This window comes from Pseudophryne corroboree, chromosome 1, assembly GCF_028390025.1.
Source record: "Pseudophryne corroboree isolate aPseCor3 chromosome 1, aPseCor3.hap2, whole genome shotgun sequence".
NCBI classification, from domain to species: Eukaryota; Metazoa; Chordata; class Amphibia; order Anura; family Myobatrachidae; genus Pseudophryne; species Pseudophryne corroboree.
Genome location: NC_086444.1, coordinates 539,571,176 through 539,599,069, shown reverse-complemented (window position 1 = coordinate 539,599,069; position 27,894 = coordinate 539,571,176). Strand labels below are relative to the sequence as shown.

Here is a 27,894-nt window from a genome sequence, read left to right as displayed (position 1 = left end):
ACGCACTGGTGGCACCGTGGGTGTTCCAGTCGGTCTATGTATTTCCTCCTCTTCCTCTCATTCCCAAGGTGCTGAGAATCATAAGAAAAAGAGGAGTGAGAACAATACTCATTGTTCCGGATTGGCCAAGAAGGACTTGGTATCCAGATCTGCAAGAAATGCTCACAGAGGACCCGTGGCCTCTTCCTCTAAGACAGGACTTGTTGCAACAGGGGCCCTGTCTGTTCCAAGACTTACCGCGGCTGCGTTTGACGGCATGGCGGTTGAACGCCGGATCCTAGCAGAGAAAGGCATTCCGGATGAAGTCATTCCTACGCTGATAATGGCTAGGAAGGACGTGACAGCTCAACATTATCACCGTATATGGCGAAAATATTTTGCTTGGTGTGAGCCCAGGAATGCCCCTACGGAGGAATTCCAGCTGGGCCGTTTCCTTCACTTCCTACAGTCAGGAGTGACTTTGGGCCTAAAACTGGGTTCCATTAAGGTCTAGATTTCGGCCCTATCCATTTTCTTTCAAAAAGAGCTGGCTTCTCTACCTGAAGTTCAGACGTTTGTAAAGGGAGTGCTGCATATTCAGCCCCCTTTTGTGTCTCCAGTGGCACCTTGGGATCTTAACGTGGTGTTGAGTTTTCTGAAATCCCACTGGTTTGAACCACTCAAAACGGTGGAATTGAAATATCTCACGTGGAAGGTGGTCATGCTACTAGCCTTGGCTTCGGCTAGGCGTGTGTCAGAATTGGCGGCTTTGTCACATAAAAGCCCCTATCTGGTTTTCCATGCGGATAGAGCAGAATTAAGGACCCGTCCACAATTCCTGCCGAAAGTGGTTTCATCTTTTGATATAAACCAACCTATTGTGGTGCCTGTGGCTACTACTGACTTGGAGGATTCCGAGTTGCTTGATGTGGTCAGGGCTTTGAAGGTTTATGTAGCTAGAACGGCTAGAGTCAGGAAAACAGACTCTTTGTTTATCCTGTATGCTTCCAACAAGCTTGGTGCTCCTGCTTCAAAGCAAACTATTGCTCACTGGATCTGTAACACGATTCAGCAGGCTCATTCTGCGGCTGGATTGCCGCTGCCAAAATCAGTTAAGGCCCATTCCACTAGGAAGGTGGGCTCTTCTTGGGCGGCTGCCCGAGCGGTCTCGGCATTACAGCTGTGCCGAGCGGCTACTTGGTCAGGTTCAAACACTTTTGCAAAGTTCTATAAGTTTGATACCCTGGCTGAGGAGGACCTTGTGTTTGCTCAATCGGTGCTGCAGAGTCATCCGCACTCTCCCGCCCGTTTGGGAGCTTTGGTATAATCCCCGTTAGGACGTTAGAGAAAATAAGATTTTACTTACCGGTAAATCTATTTCTCGTAGTCCGTAGTGGATGCTGGGCGCCCGTCCCAAGGGCGGACTTCTTCTGCAATACTTGTATATAGTTATTGCTGCAATAAGGGTTATGTTATAGTTGCATCAGGGTTGAACTGATGCTCTGTTGTTGTTCATACTGTTGACTGGGTAAGTTTATCACAAGTTATACGGTGTGATTGGTGTGGCTGGTATGTATCTTGCCCTGGATTACCAAAATCCTTTCCTTGTACTGTCAGCTTTTCCGGGCACAGTTTCTCTAACTGAGGTCTGGAGGAGGGACATAGAGGGAGGAGCCAGAGCACACCAGAATCTAAATTCTTTCTTAAAGTGCCCATGTCTCCTGCGGAGCCCGTCTATTCCCCATGGTCCTTACGGAGTCCCCAGCATCCACTACGGACTACGAGAAATAGATTTACCGGTAAGTAAAATCTTATTTTATTTTATTTTTTTGGGTGGCATTGTTTAATAAAAGTGCATTTAATTCTATGCTCCGATATATTTTTGTTTTATATGGCTACAGCATAGTGCAAAATGTTTTCTAAAATCAGTGCAGTTGGGGAAGGTTGAACCTAGGAACATAAATGCTTAAGCTGTTCAATTGCATATGCAGGTGGATGAACTTCCTGATGGGGCTGTGAAATCTCCTACAAATAAAATGCCTATCTTCTTTTTTGGCACCCACGAAACGTAAGTTGCTATATTTTTATGTGTATTCTCAGTTTTTGCTATTTTTTTCTCACATTTTTTCGAAGCACATGTAAAGTTATTTTTTTTTTTCTTTTTAAGCTGATTTTTTTTTTTTTCCTATTTCCACCTACATTCATAAAATCCCTTGATGTTAACTTGGTTAGCTAAAATTCAGTGTGCACCAAATTGGTACTGCTTCCCTATTGCTAAAATGTGAAAATGTTCTGCACGTTTCAGCTTGCTAGTTATGCCCGTGGTGTGGTATTTCCTGACATGTGGAATCGTGAGAACTATGGGCCTAATTCAGATCTGATCACAGCAGCCAATTTTGTTAGCTAATGGGCAAAGCCATGTGCACTGCAGGTGGGGCAGATATTACGTGATGGTGACAGAAGTAGGTGGACACTGCCGGCCAGTGTCCGCCTACTTATCGTTCAGTTGGGGGGAAAGTTCTCCCTACACCTGAACGATTAGTTGGGAAAATCAAACAAGTTTGATTTTCCCAACTAGTTGGACCAACCGTTTCTGGCCGTTTTCTAGGGTGTGGGAGCAAACGGCTGATCATCGTTTGCTCCCACACACTGCCAGATTATCGTTCCAACCAGCCAACTAGTTGGCTGGTTGGAACGATATCTTCCTGATGTATGGCTAGCATTACTCTAAAAGCTTTACCTGTGTCATCTCACATGGGGGTTTCAAATTTTTTTGACTGTCTGTGTAAATATCGTGTGAGGTTCCTGTTCCGTTATAGATATCTGCAACATAGCTGCACTTCCTTGAATGTGTTCTACTCCAGCGAGAGGCAATAGAGCGGAAGTGGGTAGTGGTGAGGTCACACATACCGCTACAGTGTGTGGTGTAGTTAAAGAAAAAATCCAACGTGTTCTGTCAGTCACCACTTTTTTTAGGACACTGTATATAATTTTTTTCTATATTTACTTATATTTTGCTATTAGTTTTAAGAGCTTCCATTTTTGTTAGTGCCTCTATTTTGATATTGGAGCAGAAACACAGTTCTAAGAGCGTTTCATTTAATATTTATTTACAGAGAGTCTCATCGGGCAGAAATCAGTTGTTTGAACCACCGGCATTCAGTAGATGGCGCCCGACAGAGCTATTCAGTTGTTGCTCCATTCGGACACGATCAGCTGCCAATGCCGGCATTGTGCAATTAAAAAGCACAATTGAATATCGCAACACCTCCCCTCCGTGAGCTTGGTTAGCACAGGAATAGGGCATTCAAAGGTGCCTACAACCTCAGAGCGTAGGGGGTTAAGTTAAAGTAAGAATATGATTTAGTGTATGGAACTAAAAGTCCCAGCAAGTCATGGAGTTATTAACAGAATGTCCATGGCTTTTAGAGCATGCTAAATAAGGTGCCAGCAAACCTTGGAAGCCAGGTCACACTGGAACCTCTGGTTTCACACACTAAATGAATATAGATAGATACAAAAACACCATAGGAACAAAATCCTTTATTAGAAATGTAATGACTTGACTAAATTCTTCATTCCCATCTTTATTCCACTCCTAAGCCCAGGGCATCCTTTCTTTTGTCCTGTAATAGTCCAATGTTTGTATCCTTAAGGGGGGTACACACAGAGAGATCCGTGTTGAAAATCTAAGCAATCTGACCAGATTGCTTAGTTTTTAAGCACGGATCTGCCGTGTGTATGCCCCCCAGCGATAGCCGCTATCGCCGGTGCTAGATTGAGCCTGCATGCAGGCTCAATCTAGCGGGTCGCTCACTTCACCGCTGTGTGAAGTGAGCGCCCATCCCCCCACCTCGCTCAGCACATTGCACTGTGCTGAGCAGGGGGAGAGATGTGTGCTGAGCGGTCTGTGTTAAGATCGCTCAGCACACATCCCTCCCGTCAGTACCCCCCTTTACATTAGTGATAACTATGCTTATCACTGTACACCCTTGGGACTATGAATAAACTACAGGTTGAGTATCCCATATCCAAATATTCCGAAATACGGAATATTCCGAAATACGGACTTTTTTGACTGAGAGTGAGATAGTGAAACCTTTGTTTCTCTGACGTCCTAGTGGATGCTGGGAACTCCGTAAGGACCATGGGGAATAGCGGGCTCCGAAGGAGGCTGGGCACTCTAGAAAGATTTCAGACTACCTGGTGTGCACTGGCTCCTCCCACTATGACCCTCCTCCAAGCCTCAGTTAGAATTCGTGCCCGGCCGAGGTTGGATGCACACTAGGGGCTCTCCTGAGCTCTTAGAAAGAATAGACTTAGGTTTTTTATTTTCAGTGAGACCTGCTGGCAACAGGCTCACTGCAGCGAGGGACTAAGGGGAGAAGAAGCGAACTCGCCTGCTTGCAGCCGGATTGGGCTTCTTAGGCTACTGGACACCATTAGCTCCAGAGGGATCGACCGCAGGCCCAGTCCTTGGTGTTCGGTCCCGGAGCCGCGCCGCCGTCCCCCTTACAGAGCCAGAAGCAAGAAGATGGTCCGGAAAATCGGCGGCATGAAGACTCTGTCTTCACCAAGGTAGCGCACAGCACTGCAGCTGTGCGCCATTGCTCCTCTCACACTTCACACTCCGGTCACTGAGGGTGCAGGGCGCTGGGGGGGGGCGCCCTGAGGCAGCAATAATAACACCTTGGCTGGCTAAAATACCTCAATATATAGCCCCAGAGGCTATATATGAGGTAAATACCCCTGCCAGAATTCCATAAAAAGCGGGAGAATAGGCCGCGAAAAAGGGGCGGAGCCTATCTCCTCAGCACACTGGCGCCATTTTTCCCTCACAGCTCGGCTGGAAGGAAGCTCCCTGGCTCTTCCCTGCAATATACAGTAACAGTAAGAGGGAAAAGAGAGGGGGGGCATTAAATTTGGCAGTATATATACATATATATTATATGAAAAGCAGCTATTAGGGACATAACTCAGTTAGTCCCTGTATATATATATAGCGCTCTGGTGTGTGCTGGCATACTCTCACTCTGTCCCCCCAAAGGGCTTTTTGTGGGTCCTGTCCTCTGTTGAGCATTCCCTGTGTGTGTGGGGTGTGTCGGTACGGCTGTGTCGACATGTTTGATGAGGATAATGAGGTGGAGGCGGAGCAGATGCATTTTGATGGGACGTCACCCCCTGCGGGGCAGACACCCGAGTGGATGAACTTATGGAAAGAAATGAGTGCACGTATAGATTCTTTACATAAGAAATTTGACGACATGCCAAATGTGGGACAGCCGGGATCTCGGCTCGTGCCTGTCCAGGTGCCTCAGGGGTAGTCAGGGGCTCTAAAACGCCCGCTACCTCAGTTTGCAGACCCGGATGTCGACACGGATATTGATAACAGTGTCGACGACGATGAGTCAAACCTAATGCCTGTCAGGGCCATTCACTGCATGATTGAGGCAATGAAAGAGGTGTTAAACATTTCTGATTTACATCCAGGTACCACAGAAAAGGGTATTATGTTTGGGGAGAAAAAACTACCCGTAGTTTTTCCCCCATCAGATGAACTAAATGAAGTGTGTGAAGAAGCGTGGCTTTTCCCTGATAAAAAATTTGTAATTCCTAAGAAGGTACTAATGGCGTTCCCTTTCCCGCCAGAGGATAGGTCACGTTGGGAAACACCACCTAGGGTGGATAAAGCGCTCACACGTTTGTCAAAAAAGGTGGCACTACCCTCTCAGGATACGGCCGCCCTTAAGGAGCCTGCTGATAGAAAGCAGGAGGCAATCCTAAAGTCTGTATACACACACTCAGGCATTATACTTAGACCAGCTATTGCGTCAGCTTGGATGTGCAGTGCTGCCGCTGCATGGTCAGATAAACTGTCAGAAAATATTGACACACTAGACAGAGACACGATCCTGCTAACCATAGACCATATGAAAGACTCAGTCTTATATATGAGAGATGCACAGAGGGAAATCTGCCGGCTGGCATCTAAAGTAAGTGCATTGTCCATTTCTGCTAGGAGAGGCTTATGGACTCGCCAGTGGACAGGAGATGCAGATTCTAAAAGGCACATGGAAGTTTTGCCTTATAAGGGTGAGGAATTATTTGGGGATGGTCTCTCGGACCTAGTTTCCACAGCAACGTCTGGGAAGTCAGCATTTTTACCCCATGTTCCCTCACAGCCTAAGAAGGCGCCATTTTATCAGGTTCAGTCCTTTCGGACCCAGAAAAGCAAGCGTGGAAAAGGAGGGTCTTTTCTGTCTAGAGGCAGAGATAGGGGAAAAAGGCTGCAACAGACAGCAGGTTCCCAGGAACAAAAGTCCTCCCCCGCTTCCTCTTCCAAGTCCGCCGCATGACGGTGGGGCTCCACAGGTGGAGCCAGGTACGGTGGGGGCCCGCCTCAGAAATTTCAGCGATCAGTGGGCTCGCTCACAGGTGGATCCCTGGATCCTTCAAGTAGTATCTCAGGGATACATGCTGGAATTCGAGGCGGCTCCACCCCACCGGTTCCTAAAATCTGCCTTGCCGATTGCTCCCTCAGACAGGGAGGCGGTGCTAGCGGCAATTCACAAGCTGTATTCTCAGCAGGTGATAATCAAGGTACCCCTACTTCAACAAGGCCGGGGTTACTATTCCACACTATTTGTGGTACCGAAGCCGGACGGTTCGGTGAGACCCATTTTAAATTTGAAGTCCTTGAACATGTACATAAAAAAATTCAAGTTCAAGATGGAATCGCTCAGGGCGGTTATTGCAAGCCTGGACGAGGGGGATTACATGGTTTCCCTGGACATCAAGGATGCTTACCTACATGTCCCCATTTACCATCCTCACCAGGAGTACCTCATATTTGTGGTACAGGATTGCCATTACCAATTCCAGACGCTGCCGTTTGGACTCTCCACGGCACCAAGGGTATTTACCAAGGTTATGGCGGAAATGATGATACTCCTTCGAAGAAAGGGAGTTTTAATTATCCCGTACTTGGACGATCTCCTAATAAAGGCACGGTCCAAAGAACAGTTGTTGGTGGGAGTAGCACTATCTCAGGAAGTGCTGAACCAGCACGGCTGGATTCTGAATATCCCAAAGTCACAGCTGGTCCCGACGACACGTCTACTGTTCCTGGGGATGATTCTGGACACAGTCCAGAAAAAAGTGTTTCTCCCGGAGGAGATAGCCAGGGAGTTGTCTTCTCTAGTCAGAGACCTCCTGAAACCAAAACAGGTATCGGTGCATCACTGCACGCGGGTCCTGGGAAAGATGGTAGCTTCTTACGAAGCAATTCCATTCGGCAGGTTCCATGCCAGAATCTTTCAGTGGGACCTGTTGGACAAGTGGTCCGGATCGCATCTTCAGATGCATCGCTTGATAACCCTGTCTGCAAGAACCAGGGTGTCTCTTCTGTGGTGGCTGCAGAGTGCTCATCTTCTGGAGGGTCGCAGATTCAGCATTCAGGACTGGGTCCTGGTGACCACGGATGCCAGCCTGTGAGGCTGGGGGGCAGTCACAAAGGGAAGAAACTTCCAAGGACTATGGACAAGTCAGGAGACTTCCCTTCACATAAATATTCTGGAACTAAGGGCCATCTACAATGCCCTAAGTCAAGCAAAATCCCTGCTCCTACACCAGCCGGTGCTGATCCCGTCAGACAACATCACGGCAGTCGCCCATGTGAATCGACAGGGCGGCACAAGAAGCAGGATGGCAATGACAGAAGCCACAAGAATTCTCCAATGGGCGGAAAATCATGTACTAGCACTGTCAGCAGTGTTCATTCCGGGAGTGGACAACTGGGAAGCAGACTTCCTCAGCAGACACGACCTCCACCCGGGAGAGTGGGGACTTCATCCAGAAGTCTTCCAAATGATTGTACATCAGTGGGGTCGTCCACAGGTGGACATGATGGCGTCCCGCCTAAACAAAAAACTAGAGAGGTATTGCGCCAGGTCAAGAGACCCTCAAGCGATAGCTGTGGACGCTCTGGTGACACCGTGGGTGTACCAGTCAGTTTATGTGTTCCCTCCGCTGCCTCTCATACCAAAGGTATTGAGAATAATAAGAAAGCGAGGAGTAAACACAATTCTCGTGGTTCCGGATTGGCCAAGAAGAACATGGTACCCGGAACTTCAAGAGATGATCTCAGAGGACCCGTGGCCTCTGCCGCTAAGACAAGACCTGCTACAGCAGGGGCCCTGTCTGTTCCAAGACTTACCGCGGCTGCGTTTGACGGCATGGCGGTTGAACGCCGGATCCTGAAAGAAAAGGGCATTCCGGAGGAAGTCATTCCTACGCTTATTAAAGCCAGGAAAGAGGTTACAGCAAATCATTATCACCGCATATGGCGGAAATATGTTGCATGGTGTGAGGCCGAAAAGGCCCCAACTGAGGAATTTCAACTAGGTCGATTTCTGCATTTCCTGCAAGCAGGAGTGAATATGGGCCTAAAACTGGGTTCCATTAAGGTACAGATCTCGGCTCTATCGATTTTCTTTCAGAAAGAACTAGCTTCAGTACCTGAAGTTCAGACATTTGTAAAGGGAGTGCTGCATATTCAGCCCCCATATGTGCCTCCTGTGGCACCTTGGGATCTCAACGTGGTGTTGAGTTTCTTAAAATCACATTGGTTTGAACCACTAAAAACCGTGGATCTGAAATATCTCACGTGGAAGGTGGTCATGTTATTGGCCTTGGCTTCTGCCAGGCGAGTATCAGAATTGGCGGCTTTGTCTTATAAAAGCCCTTATCTGATTTTCCATATGGATAGGGCAGAATTGAGGACTCGTCCCCAGTTTCTCCCTAAGGTGGTGTCAGCGTTTTATTTGAACCAGCCTATTGTGGTGCCTGCGGCCACTAGGGACTTGGAGGACTCCAAGTTGTTAGACGTGGTCAGGGCCCTGAAAATATATGTTTCCAGGACGGCTGGAGTCAGAAAATCTGACTCGCTGTTTATCCTATATGCACCCAACAAGCTGGGTGCTCCTGCTTCTAAGCAGACTATTGCTCGTTGGATTTGTAGTACAATTCAACTTGCACATTCTGTGGCAGGCCTGCCACAGCCAAAATCTGTCAATGCCCATTCCACAAGGAAGGTGGGCTCATCTTGGGCGGCTGCCCGAGGGGTCTCGGCTTTACAACTTTGCCGAGCTGCTACTTGGTCAGGGGCAAACACGTTTGCAAAATTCTATAAATTTGATACCCTGGCTGAGGAGGACCTGGAGTTCTCTCATTCGGTGTTGCAGAGTCATCCGCACTCTCCCGCCCGTTTGGGAGCTTTGGTATAATCCCCATGGTCCTTACGGAGTTCCCAGCATCCACTAGGACGTCAGAGAAAATAAGAATTTACTCACCGGTAATTCTATTTCTCGTAGTCCGTAGTGGATGCTGGGCGCCCATCCCAAGTGCGGTTTATCTGCAATACTTGTACATAGTTATTGTTAACTAAATCGGGTTATTGTTGAGCCATCTGTTGAGAGGCTCAGTTGTTTCATACTGTTAACTGGGTTTCATATCACGAGTTGTACGGTGTGATTGGTGTGGCTGGTATGAGTCTTACCCGGGATTCAAAATCCTTCCTTATTGTGTACGCTCGTCCGGGCACAGTATCCTAACTGAGGCTTGGAGGAGGGTCATAGTGGGAGGAGCCAGTGCACACCAGGTAGTCTGAAATCTTTCTAGAGTGCCCAGCCTCCTTCGGAGCCCGCTATTCCCCATGGTCCTTACGGAGTTCCCAGCATCCACTACGGACTACGAGAAATAGAATTACCGGTGAGTAAATTCTTATTTTTTTGATGGCTCAATGTACACAAACTTTGTTTAATACACAAAGTTATTAAAAATATTGTATTAAATGTCCTTCAGGCTGTGTGTATAAGGTGTATATGAAACATAAATAAATTGTGTGAATGTACGCACTTTGTTTAATGCACAAAGTTATTAAAAATATTGGCTAAAATTACCTTCAGGCTGTGTGTATAAGGTGTATATGAAACATAAATGCATTCTGTGCTTGGATTTAGGTCCCATCACCATATCATCTCATTATGGTATGCAATTATTCCAAAATACGGGAAAATCCCATATCCAAAATACCTCTGGTCCCAAGCATTTTGGATAAGGGATACTCAACCTGTATATTGTATCACGCGTGAGTAGCCAATCTGACAGGTTTATTTTTCATGCTGCAGCCAATCCGACTCGAAAGCCATTTTCAGTGGTACCCACAACAGGCCTCTTTGCTTAAATTTGCAACTCCATTAGCATCAGAATGTACATTATCCATAAGTGGGTTTTGTTTTTATTTTGCTGGGTGGGCTCTTCACTGTTAGTTTCCTTGCATTGGGGATAGCCAGTCCAGGCTTTTAGTGCTATTTACATTTTTGGGGGGAGTCCATTATTTTTTATTTATCTCACTCCTTCTCATGCAGATTATGATCAATGGTATTTGTATGAGGCTTGTCAAAACTTAAAATCTGACAGTTATTTAAATTTTCTCTAACGTCCTATAGGATGCTGGGACTCCGTAAGGACCATGGGGAATAGACGGGCTCCACAGGAGACATGGGCACTTTAAGAAAGACTTTAGACTCTGGGTGTGCACTTGCTCCTCCCTCTATGCCCCTCCTCCAGACCTCAGTTTTAGACTGTGCCCAGAGGTAGATGGGTGCACTGCAGGGAGCTCTCCTGAATTTCCTGCTAAGAAAGCAATTTGTTAGGTTTTTTCTTATTTTCAGGGAGCTCTGCTGGCAACAGACTCCCTGCATCGATGGACTGAGGAGAGAGGAGCAGACCTACTTAAATGATAGGCTCTGCTTCTCGGCTACTGGACACCATTAGCTCCAGAGGGAGTGGAACACAGGTTTGTCCTGGGCGTTCATCCCAGAGCCGCGCCGCCGTTCTCCTCACCGAGCCAGAAGAAACGAAGAAAGAAGATACTGAGGCGGCAGAAGCCCTCGGGTGCTTCACTGAGGTAACGCACAGCACTGCAGCTGTGCGTCATTGCTCCCATACACCTCACACACTCCGGTCACTGTATGGGTGCAGGGCGCAGGGGGGGGGGGCGCCCTGGGCAGCAATAGAATACCTCTCCTGTGGCAAATGACTATATACGTGTACAGGTGGGCACTGTACATGTATATAAATGAGCCCCCGCCATATTTTATTAAGTTTGAGCGGGACAGAAGCCTGCCGCCGAGGGGGCCGGGCTTCACCCTCAGCACTCAGCAGCGCCATTTTCTCTCCACAGCTCCGCTGATGGGAAGCTCCCCGGACTCTCCCCTGCTTGACACACGGTGAAAGAGGGTTTTAAAGTAGAGGGGGGGCACATAATTGGCGATTATACATTACAGCAGCGCTACTGGGTAAACATTCTGTGTTTTTCTCCGGGGTCATATAGCGCTGGGGTGTGTGCTGGCACACTCTCTCTCTGTCTCTCCAAAGGGCCTAAAGGGGAACCGGTCTTCAGAAAAGGGTTTCCCTGTGTGCGTGTGGGGTGTGTCGGTACGCGTGTGTCGACATGTTTGACGATGAAGGCTCGTCTAAGGAGGAGGGGGAGTGCATGATTGTCAGGTCGCCGTCGGCAACGCCGACACTGGACTGGATGGATATGTGGAATGTCTTGAATGCTAATGTAAATTTATTGCATAAGAGATTAGACAAGACTTAGGCTAGGGATCAGTCAGGTAGTCAGACCATGCCTGTCCCAGTGGCACCAAGACCTTCTGGGTCTCAGAAACGCACATTATCCCAGATCACTGACACAGATACCGACACGGATTCAGATTCCAGTGTCGACTATGAGGATGCAAAATTACAGCCAAAAGTGGCTAAAGGTATTCGTTACATGATCATTGCTATTAAAGAGGTTTTGCATATTACTGAGGAACCCCCTGTCCCTGACACGAGGGTACACATGTATAAAGAGAAAAGCCTGAGATCACCTTTCCGTCCTCATTTGAGCTAAGCGAATTGTGCGAAAAGGCTTGGGAATCTCCAGACAGGAGGCTACAAATCCCAAAAGGATTCTTATGGCGTATCCCTTCCCAAAAAAGGACAGGATACGATGGGAATCTTCGCCTAAAGTAGACAAGGCGTTGATGCGCTTATCCAAGAAGGTGGCACTGCCTTCCCGGGATACTGCTACCCTCAAGGATCCTGCGGATCGTGAGCAGGAAGTTACCATGAAGTACATTTACACACATTCTGGTACTATTGTTAGGCCGGCTATGGCGTCGGCCTGGGTTTGTTGTGCTGTCGCAGCATGGACAGATTCCTTGTCTACGGAGATTGAGACCCTAGACAAGGATACCATTCTAATGACCCTAGAGCATATCAAGGATGCTGCATTATATATGAGGGATGCTCAAAGTGACATTTGTTTACTAAGCTCCAGAATAAATGCCATGTCTATTTCTGCTAGGTGACTCTTGTGGACCCGACAGTGGACGGGGGATGCCGACTCGAAGCGGCATATGGAGTCGTTGCCTTACAAGGTGGAGGAGTTGTTTGGAGAAGGCCTCTCGGACCTTGTCTCTACTGCTACGGCTGGTAAATCGAATTTTTTTACTTATGTTCCCCCACAACATACTAAGAAGGCACCTCAATACCAGATGCAGTCCTTTCGTTCAAATAAAAGCAAAAAGGTACGGGGATCGTCCTTTCTTGCCAGAGGTAATGGCAAGGGAAAAAAGCTGCACACAGCTAGTTCCCAGGAGCAGAAGTCCCCCCCTACGTCTGCAAAATCCACCGCATGACGCTGGGGCTTTCCTGGGGGGGCCAGATCAAGTGGGGGCACGTCTTCGTTTTTTCAGCCACGTCTTGGTTCACTCACAGGTGGATCCCTGGGCAATAGAGATTGTTTCTCAGGGATACAGGCTGGAATTCGAAGAGATGCCTCCTCGCCGGTTTTTCAAATCGGCTCTCCCGGCTTCTCCTTCAGAAAGGGAGTTAGTGTTAACTGCAATTCAAAAATTGTACCTGCAACAGGTGATAGTCAAGGTTCCTCTTCTCCAGCAAGGAAAGGGGTATTACTCGACCCTGTTTGTGGTTCCGAAACCGGACGGTTCGGTCAGACCCATTTTGAATCTAAAATCCCTGAACCTGTACTTGAAAAAGTTCAAGTTCAAGTTGGAATCGCTCAGAGCGGTCATCGCCAGCCTGGAGGGGGGGGATTGGATGGTTTCCCTGGACATAAAGGATGCTTACCTTCCTGTTCCGGTTTTTCTTCCTCACCAGGCGTTCCTGAGATTTGCGGTGCAGGACTGTCATTACCAATTTCAGACTTTGCCGTTTGGGCTTTCCACGGCCCCAAGAATTTTCACCAAGGTAATGGCGGAAATGATGGTGCTCCTGCGCAAGCAGGGTGTCACAATTATCCCATACTTGGACGATCTCCTCATAAAGGCGAGATCTCGAGAGAAGTTACTGGACAGCGTGTCACTGTCAGTGAGGACGTTGCAATAGCACGGCTGGATTCTCAATATTCCGAAGTCCCAGCTGGTTCCTACAACGCGCCTGACCTTTTTGGGCCTGATTCTGTACACGGAACAGAAAAAGGTGTTTCTTCCGATGGAAAAGGCTCAGGAGCTCATAGCTCTGGTCAGGAACCTATTAAAGCCAAAAAAGGTTTCAGTGCTTCACTGCGCCCGTGTCCTGGGGAAGATGGTGGCATCGTACGAGGCCATCCCCTTCGGCAGGTTCCATGCGAGGACCTTTCAATGGGACCTACTGGACAAATGGTCCGGGTCTCATTTACAAATGCATCAAAGGATCACCCTGTCTCCCAGAGCCAGGATATCTCTCCTGTGGTGGCTGCACAGTGCTCACCTCCTGGAAGGCCGCAGGTTCGGCATTCAGGACTGGATCCTGGTGACTACGGACGCGAGCCTCCGAGGTTGGGGAGCAGTCACACAGGGAAGAAATTTCCAAGGACTTTGGTCAAGTCAAGAGACTTGTCTTCACCTCAACATCCTGGAACTAAGGGCCATATACAACGCCCTACGTCAAGCGGAGATCTTACTTCGCAATCGACCAGTTCTGATCCAGTCAGACAACATCACCGCAGTAGCTCATGTAAACCGCCAAGGCGGCACAAGGAGCAGCGTGGCAATGGCGGAAGTCACCAGAATTCTTCGCTGGGCGGAGAATCATGTAAGCGCTCTGTCAGCAGTGTTCATTCCGGGAGTGGACAACTGGGAAGCGGACTTCCTCAGCAGGCACGATCTGCATCCGGGAGAGTGGGGACTTCATCAGGAAGTCTTCGCGCACATTGCAAGTCGGTGGGGACTACCCCAAATAGACATGATGGCATCCCGTCTCAACAAAAAGCTACAACGGTATTGCGCCAGGTCAAGAGACCCTCAGGCGGTAGCGGTGGATGCCCTAGTGACACCGTGGGTGTTCCATTCGGTCTATGTGTTTCCTTCTCTTCCTCTCATACCCAAGGTGTTGAGGATAATAAGAAGAAGAGGAGTGAGACCAATTCTCATTGTTCCAGATTGGCCACGAAGGACCTGGTATCCGGATCTGCAAGAAATGCTCACAGAAGATCCGTGGCCTCTTCCTCTAAGGCAGGACCCGTTACAAAAAGGTCCCTGTCTGTTCCAAGACTTGCCGCGGCTGCGTTTGACAGCATGGAGGTTGAACGCCGGATCCTAGCGGAAAAGGGCATTCCGGATGAGGTAATTCCTACTCTTATAAAGGCTAGGAAGGACGTGACAGCAAAACATTATCACCGAATATGGCGAAAATATGTTTCTTGATGTGAGGCCAGGAATGCTCCTACGGAAGAATTCCATCTAGGCCGTTTTCTTCACTTCCTGCAAACTGGAGTGAATTTGGGCCTAAAATTAGGCTCCATTAAAGTTCAGATTTCGGCCTTATCCATTTTCTTTCAAAGGGAATTGGCCTCTTTACCTGAAGTACATATTATTGAAGGGAGTACTGCATATTCAGCCTCCTTTTGTATCTCCGGTGGCGCCTTGGGACCTTAACGTGGTGTTAAGTTTCCTTAAGTCGCATTGGTTTGAACCACTTAAAACAGTGGAGTTGAAATATCTCACTTGGAAGGTGGTCATGTTGTTAGCCTTGGCTTCGGCTAGGCGAGTTTCGGAATTTGCGGCTTTATCACATAAAAGCCCCTATCTGGTTTTCCATATGGATAGAGCGGAGTTGCGGACCCGTCCTCACTTCCTACCTAAGGTGGTCTCATCCTTTTTAATATGAACCAACCTATTGTCGTGCCTGTGGCTACACGTGACTTGGAGGATTCCGAGTCCCTTGATGTGGTCAGGGCTTTGAAAATTTACGTGGCCAGAACGGCTAGGATTAGAAAAACAGAAGCACTGTTTGTCCTGTATGCAGCCAACAAGGTTGGCGGCCCTGCTTCAAAGCAGACTATTGCTCGCTGGATCTATGACACGATTCAGCAGGCGCATTCGACGGCGGGATTGCCGTTACCGAAATTGGTTAAGGCCCATTCCACTAGGAAGGTGGGCTTGTCTTGGGCGGCTGCCCGAGGGGTCTCGGCACTACAGCTATGCCGAGCTGCTACTTGGTCGGGGTCAAACACTTTTGCAAAGTTCTACAAGTTTGATACCCTGGCTGAGGAGGACCTCCTGTTTGCTCAATCGGTGCTGCAGAGTCATACGCACTCTCCCGCCCGTTTGGGAGCTTTGGTATAATCCCCATGGTCCTTATGGAGTCCCAGCATCCTCTAGGACGTTAGAGAAAATAAGATTTTACACTTACCGGTAAATCTATTTCTCGTAGTCCGTAGAGGATGCTGGGCGCCCGTCCCAAGTGCGGACTTCTTCTGCAAGACTTGTATATAGTTATTGCTTACATAAGGGTTATATTATAGTTCATCGGTTTGGACCGAGACTTTGTTGTTTGTTCATACTGTTAACTGGGTAGTTTATCACAAGTTATACGGTGTGATTGGTGTGGCTGGTATGAATCTTGCCCTTGGATTACCAAAATCCTTTCCTCGTACTGTCCATCTCCTCTGGGCACAGTTTCTCTAACTGAGGTCTGGAGGAGGGGCATAGAGGGAGGAGCCAGTGCACACCCAGAGTCTAAAGTCTTTCTTAAAGTGCCCATGTCTCCTGTGGAGCCCGTCTATTCCCCATGGTCCTTACGGAGTCCCAGCATCCTCTACGGACTACGAGAAATAGTTTTACCGGTAAGTGTAAAATCTTATTATTTGAGGCAAGTATTTATATACATTTCTATGTATATTTTTTTATATATATATATATTTTTTTTTTTCACTAAGAGCATTCTTGGGACCAAAGGACATGTTCCCATATGATGAAAACAAGGAGAAGTATGGCAAACCTAATAAGCGAAAGGGATTCAATGAGGGTTTATGGGAAATTGACAATAATCCTAGAGTTAAGTTCTCAAATCCACAGGTAAGTGGCATATTTGTGAAAAATAAAACTTCATCGTCATGTTAGGTTTTCAAAGTTTTTAATGTGTGGTTTTATGTTTTTTTAGCTTAAAGTCTTATTTATAATAAATATGTGAAAATACAGTGTGTGCTCTGCATGTACAGTACACCGAAACAGCACTCTGTTCACCAAATATTTTTTTTTTAATTAGTACAATCATGTGAATTAGCCGTTAATATTGTGCAAAATGGATTCTGACTTGTCTTTTAAAGATTTTTTGCTATTGTAAATATGTATCTAACATTTTAGTATCTATGTTAAAAGCTATAATTTATTCTTATTTAATGTTCTTAGGCTGAAAGTATCACTTCATTTTGATAATAATTACAATTTTACTTATTATCACTTACCACCCAATAGGACTAAAAGTGCTATTAATGCCCCCCTCCCCCCCCCCCCCCCCCCTCCTAGGCATTTGGATGATATTTTCCTTTTTTCCAAGACCCTAAACTGGCATTATTGAAATGCTTGAGTAAACATATAGGTCTTGAATTTTTGAAGGTTTCTAGAGTGGAGGCCTCTCAAACTGAGAGGAAGCAAGCTCCAAAGATTCTGAGCCACACAGCTAAAAGCTCAATTCCAAATAAGAGGTTCTAGGTTAGGTAATAGTACGAGTCCTTTATCTGCAGTTCAAAGTAAGAATTCAGTTGCTGCTTTGGGTATTCTGGTTATGCAGTGCTTTCAAAGTCAATGAGCCAGTCTTGAAATACAGACAAGACAAGGGGAGACTGTAATAAACTGACTGTTGAAGTAGGAAGTATGAGAGAAACAACGAATTTGTTCCAATGTATTTAAATACCCGAGTAAGTGCCAAACACATTTACTTTTGCCAAGAAAGCCGTAAATACTAGCTTGGGACAAAAATAGGAACAGATCATCTGCATACGGGGCAATTTTCTCTTCTGAACTCCAAACCAGAAGTCCAGAAATAGTTATTGAACTAACGTCTCAATATCAAGAATGAACAAGGCTGGGGACAACGGACACACCTGATGGGTATCGTGGCCTAATGCAAAAGAGAAACCGTCCTTAATACTGACTTGTGCCGCTGGAGAGGAATACAGAAGCTTAAGCTAATTAAAGCTTAACCTACCCTAAACCAAGCAAGCACTGCCCATATAAATGGGCACTCAACAGAGTCAAATGCTTTAGCGTCCTCTTTGTCCACATGCTATAACTGGATATAGGGGTAAAGACGTCAAACATTAGTAATAGCGGATTTACCAGACATAAAGCCAGTTTGCTCAGAATGAACAACCCTAATAGAACTTCACATATAGCAAACATAGCCAAAATTTTAACCAGTATTTTAATATCATTGTTCAGCAAGGCAATAGGACGATAGAATTCCGGATAAGCCGGATCTTTACCATGCTTAGGAAGGACCAATATCAAATCCAACTAGGTCAAGTCCTCCTTGAAAGTACTGAGTCCGAAAAACATAGACATCAACAGAATAATTATAAAACACTCCTAGCTATAGCTTGATACAGATGATGCTGTGACAAATGTATAATATATATATATATATATATATATAATCTTTTAATATATATATTTATAAATAATATATATGATGTATATAATATTTGTCATTATCTCAGTAAGGGACCCACAAATTTGGGATTTTGGATATGGGATACTCAACCTGTACTACACAATCATCCTGTGCACAGTAGAGAGGGTGAACCCATCTCAAGCCATATAATCCTGAAATTTACCAGTCCTATCTGTTTGTATGTAGTTTTTGTGGGCTGAAAAGAGAAGCCACATGGATTTATTTAACAGAAAGTCAGTACAATTTTTGTGAACCATTCAATTCTATCTATGGCTTGACTCCGATATTTCTGGTCCAAGTCCTGGCTTCCCTGTTGCAACTCCAATTCCAGCATCCTATGAAAATTCTTAATCTGCGCCATCCAAGACCTTAAAGTTCCCCAGAGAAAAGCCTTAAAATAATCCCACATCTACAGCAGAATCATCAGTAAAGAACCTGTCATAGTGTACCGGGCACAACGTTTACTTACCAGGTCTGGTGGTGCTGGTGTCACAACTGGTCTGCCGCAGATGGGCATTCAGCAGCATCTGCTACAATGAGGTTTTCTGGCCAGCTGTTTTCCTAGCAGCTGCAGCTCCCAGGTGGACGCCCACACCGATCTGTCTGTAATTTAAATGAGCAGTAGCTCCAAAATGTGATGTCACCTTCGGCGCCAATTTCAAGTTCCCACCCTAGAATGGAAGTCTGGACACTACCCAGAGCCAGATTATAGGCTCACATACCATACTCCAGCCTTTTACTTCCTAACGTGTTTCCCAGCTGATCATGTTCTTGATTCCTAATTCTCCTGTGTTCTGTTCCTTTCTACCTGTTCCTGTACTTTTGTTCCTATCTTGTCCCATCCCAGTCTGACAGATAGGTTACTGCACACCTCACAGCGAATACCCAGTTCTTGCTCCAGTGTATACCAGTCCCCATACTTAGAAACCCATACAGAGGGCTTAGACAGTGTTGGGCGCAGCAATGTCCAAATCCCCTTGAGGGGTCCCCGGTAAAAATCCCTGTCACATTAGACTCCACACCTCTGTTCTGGATCTTAGTTAATCCTAAAGTACAGGTTAGCATCCTCTACTCCATCCGTGAGTTGCAAAAGAATCCCTCCAAAGCAAGTAGAAGTTCACAGGCACCTCCCATCTTCGTCGGTCAAAAATAGTTAAACCTCCAAACGGAAGCACCTCTGGGGAAACTCAATTCAAGGACCAGCAACAGAGGAGAGTAGTCTGAAAATACCCCAAGATAAGTAAAAGACAGCAGGGAGTAAAGAATGGGAGTCCACCCTTTATCATTACAAGTAAAATGTATTATGTGAAGTGAATCTGCAGTACCAATGCACCCCAGGATTTTTAGAATACTAAGGATCAACCAACCCCATCTGAGACACAATATGGGAGAGAGTGGAGAAACCAGCATGCAAGGGGGTATGCAGAGTTTCCCGCCACCTGTCTAAATCATCATCCAACACAGTCCATGACACACAACACTGGACCTGAAGGAAGATTGGACACAAATTCACAAGCCTTAGACAGAACCTCAGAACTTTAAGGTGGAGGAAGAAATACTGCTAGTAGGATAAAGGAGAAGGCATCAATAGCTATGAAGGAAGGTCCACCTGGATCTTACGACTAACAAAACGCATAGACTTACTAATAAGAACCGGAAATGCCATGAAAGTGAGTGTGAAAAGCAGAATAGAAGAACCAGCCCACCTCGGGCCACTTAAGGGATAAGAAAGGACTGCTTGAGGAAGCGGTTGAGCCGTAAAACATGTTGCTAGAGTCCAAGTAAGTAAGACTCCTTCTGATTTTATTACTTTTAGGTTTGATTTTTTTTTCTCTTTTAGTTGATTTGTAATTTTAAATGTTTGTATTTATTATCTGACTTTTAAGTGCCAACAGCCTAGTTAAATACATTTTATTTTAGGTTTTTGTTAAATTAGTCACTGTCTGTTCTATGAACTGATTTTCAAGACACATTTGTATTTTATATACTGTATCATTTAAAATAAATATCTTTCACACCTAAACTACAGTAGTGGACAATTCTATTTTTCTTGTCTGCACAGCTAACGTAAAGGGAGTGAACGAGGTTGTCCATTAGACAAATACTGTTTATCCACATTGAAGGTGTTTTTCCAAAGTCATATATATATATATATATATATATATATATACACACACACACACATATACATACACACTAAAGTCATTGCTGGAGGTTATCTTGTATTTTTATATCCATATTTGGAAGCCTTTTGGTGGAAGCTTCTGTTTATCTCCTTGGCTGCAGTCTTTAGACACTGTGGCGCTAGCCGTATTTCCCTAAAGCAAAGTGACTTCACATTTTATTAAAAATTACATTATGGTTAATATGGATTAAGGGTTTCTGAAGTTCAGTTTCTGTAGCTTTTAAGAGTTTCTATAGTTTTATTAGCATTTTATAAATAAATGTGATGATAATATTTAAATTCTATTTAGAGTAATTTTAAATTTTGTCTTATCTTTCTCGCAATTACCAATTTTATTGGTATATGTGTTTATATAATAAATGTGAAGTGACAGAGAAAATTTTTGAGTAGCATTATTGTGTTTTTTTTCTTACATGCTTTTATAGAAATTTAGCGACAAATGCACACACAAGAATCTAAATTCAAAGCTAAGATGTCACTCGTATGTTATGACCAAAACAAATGTGCTAGAGAATGCCAAAATGAATTAATAATGGTCCCCAAAGTAGTATATTACAGGTTGAGTATCCCATATCCAAATATTCCGAAATACTGAATTTTCTGAGTGAGGTAGTGAAACCTTTGTTTTCTGATGGCTCAGTGTACACAAACTTTGTTTAATACACAAAGTTATTAAAAGTATTGTATTAAATGACCTTCAGCCTGTGTGTATAAGGTGTATATGAAACATAAATAAATTGTGTGAATGTACACACTTTGTTTAATGCACAAAGTTATTAAAAATATTGCCTAAAATTACCTTCAGGCTATGTGTATAAGGTGTATATGAAACATAAATAAATTCTTTGCTTAGACTTGGGTCCCATCAACATATCTCATTATGGTATGCAATTATTCCAAAATACGGAAAAATCCGAGCATTTTGGATAAGGGATACTCAACTGTAAATGCTGGTTTTCTTACAGGACTAAAAGCAACACTTTAAAAAGACATTTCATACACTTTAAATGGAACCGCTGCGGCCGCTGTACTTAATCCTCAACCTACGTACTTATTACACCATTAGCGTACAGAGCCCCGTACCGTGTACGTACTTTGCGTACATACGCCGCGCTGGCTGTATAAAGTACACTCAGTGCGTACACACCCAAAGTTACTCCGTGAGCCCTTAACAGCTATACATGTGATAGTAATACACTTATAACCTTAGCAGGGAAAGGAAAACACGACACCAGTTTGTATTTAAAACGCCGAGTTCCGACACCACAACATATTATTACTGAAAGGGGGTTACAATAACAAAGCAATACAATACAATAGAATAATGGCTACAGTCAATGGTACATACTTGTTTGGTTTTTCGCCTGCGCTTCCCAGTCTGGTCCTCAGTCATCTGGGTAGATAACCTTTAGAGTCTGTTTCTGACCAGGCATGCAGCTGGCTCATTTATACAATCTTCCAAAACTTAACACAATGGATACTGTAATCTCTTTGTCCATTGGACACAGGGATGGTCATTTACAGTACAGGAGAGGTCATAGGTTGGTTTGAATAGGTGGTCGATGTCTGTTCCAGATGCACTAGTGGGTGGTCTCCTCTGGGTTCCCGCCGCATACTAAATGTACAGTAAATACAGTTTATATTTATATTCTGCTCCTGTGCATAACTATTCGCAGGAATGTGCGATCTTCTGCAAACCATCACCGGAATATTGCCCTTAATATACCCTACAGCTGGATACCAAACACCACCTTATAACCTTGTTCTGTCCCCTCCTATCCTGTAAAGGTGAATCCCTTTGTTCTGATACCATTTAAACTGTTGTAACTTGCTGGTGTGGTGCAGGGAGACTGTGTACATTGTGCACTATTTGGATTAAATATGTAACGTGTTTTGATGGCTTTTCCATGCGTTCACAAACTCTACCGTAAATACTCATACCACGCGCTAATGCGCAGGACTGCGGGAGCGACCATACGCAAATTGCGAATATGCGCACGCACGGCAGAACAAGTACACGCACGGAGGCCATCAGTGTGTAGTTTGTACGTGATGTGTGTACTGCAATATTTTTCGACTTCGACACAACCCATATAAGGTTTTTTTTTTTTATTTAATTTCTTTGTTTTTCTGTTTATAAAGCAAAGTGGAAAACATAAAATAGAGATAGGAATTTAAACCAAGATGTATTAGTTAATTGTTGTACTTACAGCTGAATTTACATTAAATTATCCAGTAAAATTTTATACATGCAAAGTAATTAATAAATCAAACAAAAAAAGATAAAGTCCTCACATGTTTGGCAAATCATAAACATATTAATATATAGTTACAGCTAATCTTTTTTTCTGTAACCTTATCGGAGGGGATAGATTGGTAGGCTAATACCCCTTTTACACCAAGCTGAAAGCCTGCATTATTTCCAGGTCAACCCAGGTCAGTTGTCAGTGTAAATGGCTGCAAAAAAAATAACCTGGGTCTACTTACTCGCAATCCTACTAGGGTTGAATACGGGGCAGTGTATATGGGTAACCCAGGTCATGGGACCCGTTTACATACCTCCCAACTGCAGCATCCTGTGGACTGTTGGGGCGGGGAACACGCAATCTCCGCTGCTGTCTGTGTTGCTATACAGACTGCAACGGTGCTGTGGTGAAGGTGAATTGTTGCCGCATTCATGAGTGCGTTGTCCATTCACCGCACAGACGAAGGCTGGGTGCAGCTCAGCATCAGCTTCCATAGTGCTGGGCTTGCCCCCATCGTGGCCTAGGTGTCCCGATCTATGGGTTTCCCGGCGCTTGGAGATGTCATCTCTAAAGCGCCAGCCTTAAAGACACTGCACCCGTGTGCAGTGTGAACCGTGTTCCAAATCCTGGGTTGGAAGCACCTTCTAGAACAGCGGTGGCCAACCAGTGGCTCTTGAGCCGCATGTGGCTCTTTCTTTATTCAAATGTGGCTCCCAACACTTGAAATCACGTGACCAGAACAGATCTGGAAACCACTGCACTTCAGCCAGACACGCAGAAGTACTACAGGCACTGAGAACTGAGAGAGCCAGATACTAAAGGACACCCACTGGCAAACAGAGGACACATAAGGGGCTGCTCCAATGGCATGAGTTGTGGGGGCTGTATTGACACATGAGGATGGGCTGAGTGACACAAGGGGAAGCTAGCTGGAGTGACACAGGAGGGTCCTGGCAGGAGTGAAACATCAAGGAGCTGACTGGAGTGACACAGGAGGGTGCCAGAGGGAGTAGCTCATGGGGAGCTGTCTGGAGTGACATAGGAGGGGGGGTAGCAGAAGTGACATATGTGGGAGCTGGCCGGAGTGACACAGTAGGGTGCTGGCAGTAATGACACATGGAAGAGCTGGCTGGAGTAACACAGGAGGGTATTGGCAGGAGTGACTCATGGGGAGCTTGCTGGAGTGACATAGGGAGCTGGCTGGAGTGACACAGCAGGGTGCTGGCTGGAGTGACAGGAGGATGTTGGCTGGAGTGACACATGGGGGAGCTGAAGTGTATTATGTGAATCTGACTTTTTCAATGTATTTTATACCAGGGGTATGGTCTAGCAGGCACAAGGCCACACCCCCATTTTTGCATGCACGCCTTCACCTCGACGTCGGCTCTTTGTAACTAGTTGGCCACCCCTGTTCTAGAAGATAATAGCTAGAATCTGGTTTCTATAGGCAACATCTCCACTTCTTTAAACCCACACTTTCGTAAGTATACCCCTAAGCGTGATGAGGCTAAAAGGAGTGTAAACTCCTAATAAAATATGGTGTAAACCAGGGGTGGCCAACCAGTCAAAGGCAAAGAGCCAGAAAAGATCTGTAGTGAAGGATAAGAGCCACTGTCATGCGCGCACAAAGCCACACCCCATTTCTCTTGCGTCCTAGGGGATCCTGGGGTCCACATTAGTACCATGGGGTATAGACAGGTCCCTTGGGAGCCATGGGCACTTTAAGAGTTTAATAGTGTGGGCTGGCTCCTCCCTCTATGCCCCTCCTACCAGACCCAGTTTAGAAATTGTGCCTGGTGGAGCCAATCACAGCTAGGAGAGCTCCTAGGAGTTTCTCTGACGTCCTAGTGGATGCTGGGGACTCCGTAAGGACCATGGGGAATAGCGGCTCCGCAGGAGACTGGGCACAGCTAAGAAAGATTTAGGACTACCTGGTGTGCACTGGCTCCTCCCACTATGACCCTCCTCCAGACCTCAGTTAGAATCCTGTGCCCGGCTGAGCTGGATGCACACTAGGGGCTCTCCTGAGCTCCTAGAGAAAAAAGTATATTTTAGGTTTTTATATTTTACAGTGAGATCTGCTGGCAACAGACTCACTGCAGCGAGGGACTAAGGGGAGAAGAAGCGAACCTACCTAACTGGTGGTAGCTTGGGCTTCTTAGGCTACTGGACACCATTAGCTCCAGAGGGATCGACCGCATGGAACCGGCCATTGATGTTCGGTCCCAGAGCCGTGCCGCCGGCCCCCTTACAGAGCCAGAAGCAAGAAGAGTCTGGAAAATCGGCGGCAGAAGACATCAGTCTTCACCAAGGTAGCGCACAGCACTGCAGCTGTGCGCCATTGCTCCTCATACACACTTCACACTCCGGTCACTGAGGGTGCAGGGCGCTGGGGGGGGGGGGGGGGGGGGGGGCGCCCTGAGCAGCAATAAAAACACCTTGGCTGGCAAATATATCACAATATATAGCCCCAGAGGCTATATATGTGATAAATACCCCTGCCAGAATCCATAAAAAAGCGAAAGAAAAGTCTGTGAAAAAGGGGCGGAGCTATCTCCCTCAGCACACTGGCGCCATTTTCTCTTCACAGTGCAGCTGGAAGACAGCTCCCCAGGCTCTCCCCTGTAGTTTTCAGGCTCAAAGGGTTAAAAAGAGAGGGGGGCACTAAATTTAGGCGCAATATTGTTTATACAAGCAGCTATTGGGGGAAAAATTACTCAGTTACAGTGTTAATCCCTGCATTATATAGCGCTCTGGTGTGTGCTGGCATACTCTCTCTCTGTCTCCCCAAAGGACTTTGTGGGGTCCTGTCCTCAGTCAGAGCATTCCCTGTGTGTGTGCTGTGTGTCGGTACGGCTGTGTCGACATGTGGGATGAGGAAGGTTACGTGGAGGTGGAGCAGAGGCCGATAAATGGGATGTCGTCCCCTGTGGGGCCGACACCAGAGTGGATGGATAGGTGGAAGGTATTAACCGACAATGTCAACTCCATACAAGGCTGGATGACGTAAAACAGCTGTGGGACAGCCGGCTTCTCAGCCCGCGCCTGCCCAGGCGTCTCAAAGGCCATCAGGGGCTCAAAAAAGCGCCCGTTACCTCAGATGGCAGACACAGATGTCGACACGGAGTCTGACTCCAGTGTCGACGAGGTTGAGACATATACACAATCCACTAGGAACATCCGTTACATGATCTCGGCAATGAAAAATGTGTTAAGCATTTCTGACATGAACCCAAGTACCACATAAAAGGGGTTTTATTTTTGGGGAGAAAAAGCAGCCAGTGTTTTGTTCCCCCATCAGATGAATGAATGAAGTGTGTAAAGAAGCGTGGGTTCCCCCGATAAGAAACTGGTAATTTCTAAACAGTTACTGATGGCGTACCCTTTCCCGCCAGAGGATAGGTCACGTTGGGAGATATCCCTTAGGGTGGATAAGGCGCTCACACGTTTGTCAAAAAAGGTGGCACTGCCGTTTTAGGATACGGCCACCTTGAAGGAGCCTGCTGATAAAAAGCAGGAGGCTATCCTGAAGTCTGTATATACACACTCAGGTTATATACTGAGACCTGCAATTGCCTCAGCATAAATAGTGCTGCTGCAGCGTGGTCTGATACCCTGTCAGATAATATTAATACTCTAAGACAGGGATAATAGTTTGCTAACATAGAGCATATTAAAGACGTCGTCTTATATATAAAGGATGCACAGAGGGATATTTGCCGGCTGGCATCCAGAATTAATGCAATGTCCATTCTGCCAGGAGGGTATTAGAAACCCGGCAGTGGACAGGTGATGCTGCCTATAAAAGGCACATGGAGATTCTGCCTTATAAGGGTGAGGAATTGTTTGGGGATGGTCTCTGGGACCTCGTATCCACAGCAACAGCTGGGAAGAAATTTTTTTTACCTCAGGTTTCCTCACAGCCTAAGAAAGCACCGTATTTTCAGGTACAGTCCTTTCGGCTTCAGAAAAGCAAGCGGGTCAAAGGCGCTTCCTTTCTGCACAGAGACAAGGGAAGAAGGAAAAAGCTGCACCAGCAGCCAGTTCCCAGGATCAAAAATCTTCCCCCGCTTCCTCTGAGTCCACCACTTGACGTTGGGGCTCCACAGGTTGAGACAGGTGCGGTAGGGGCGCGTCTCGGGAACTTCAGGGACCAGTGGGTTTGCCCACAGGTGGATCCCTAGGTTCTGCAAATAGTATCACAGGAATACAGGCTGGAGTTCGAGGCGACTCCCCCTCGCCGTTACCTCACCTCAGCCTTGCCTGCTGCCCTCGGAGAAAGGTAGTACTGGCGGCAATTCACAAGCTGCACTTCCAGCAGGGGAAATCAAGGTACCCCTCCTTCAACAAGGCCGGGGTTACTATTCCAAAATGTTGTGGTACCGAAACCAGACGGTTCGGTGAGACCCATTCTAAAATTGAAATCCTTGAACACTTATATACGAAGGTTCAAGTTCGAAATGGAATCGCTCAGGGCGATTGTTGCAAGCCTGGAGAATTTCAGGGTATCACTGGACATCAAGGATGCTTACCTGCATGTCCCTATTTACCCTCTTCACCAGGAGTACCTCAAAATTGTGGTACAGGATTGTCATTACCAATTCCAGACGTTGCCGTTGGTCTGTCCCCGGCACCGAGGTATTTACCAAGGTAATGGCCGAAATAATTATCCCGTACTTGGACGATCTCCTTAGAAAGGCGAGGTCCAGGGAGCAGTTGTTCGGCGGAGTAGCACTATCTCGGGAAGTGCTACAACAGCACGGCTGGATTCTGAATATTCCAAAGTCGCAGCTGGTTCCTACGACGCGTCTACTGTTCCTGAGTATGGTTCTGGACACAGAACAGGATAAAAAGGGTTTCTCCCGGAGGAGAAGTCCAAGGAGTTGTCGTCTCTAGACAGAGACCTCCTAATATGTATACAGGTGTCGGTGCATCAATGCACGCGAGCCCTGGGAAAGATGGTAGCTTCTTACGAAGAAATTCCATTCGCCAGGTCCCATGCAAGGATTTTCCAGTGGGATCTGTTGGACATGTGGTCCGGGTCGCATCTTCAGATGCATCGGCTGATAACCCTGTCTCCAAGGGCCAGGGTGTCGCTGTTGTGGTGGCTGCAGAGTGCTCATCTTCTAGGGGGCCGCAGATTCGGCATACAGGACTGGGTCCTGGTGACCACGGATGCCAGCCTTCAAGGCTGGGGGGCAGTCACACAGGGAAGAAACTTCCAAGGCTATGGAAAAGTCAGGAGACTTCCCTACACATAAATATTCTGGAACTAAGGGCCATTTACAATGCCCTAAGTCAGGCTAGACCCCTGCTTCAACACCGGCCGGTGCTGATCCAGTCAGACAACATCACGGCGGTCGCTCATGTAAACGACAGGGCGGCACAAGAAGCAGGATGGCGATGGCAGAAGCCACAAGGATTCTCCGATGGACGGAAAATCATGTGTTAGCACTGTCAGCAGTGTTCATTCCC

At 46.3% G+C, this 27,894-nt stretch overlaps 1 protein-coding gene across 4 annotated transcripts in view; it reads left to right on the top strand.

Annotated features, from left to right (window-relative positions):
* PSIP1 (PC4 and SRSF1 interacting protein 1) overlaps positions 1-27,894 on the top strand; it is a 369,617-nt gene that overhangs the window by 93,477 nt on the left and 248,246 nt on the right. For all 4 annotated transcript variants that reach the window (XM_063914078.1, XM_063914077.1, XM_063914076.1 and 1 more), the window contains exons 3-4: positions 1,971-2,047; positions 16,253-16,391. In XM_063914078.1, coding sequence (XP_063770148.1) covers positions 1,971-2,047; positions 16,253-16,391 — 216 coding nt within the window. The remainder of the gene's footprint in view (positions 1-1,970; positions 2,048-16,252; positions 16,392-27,894) is intronic.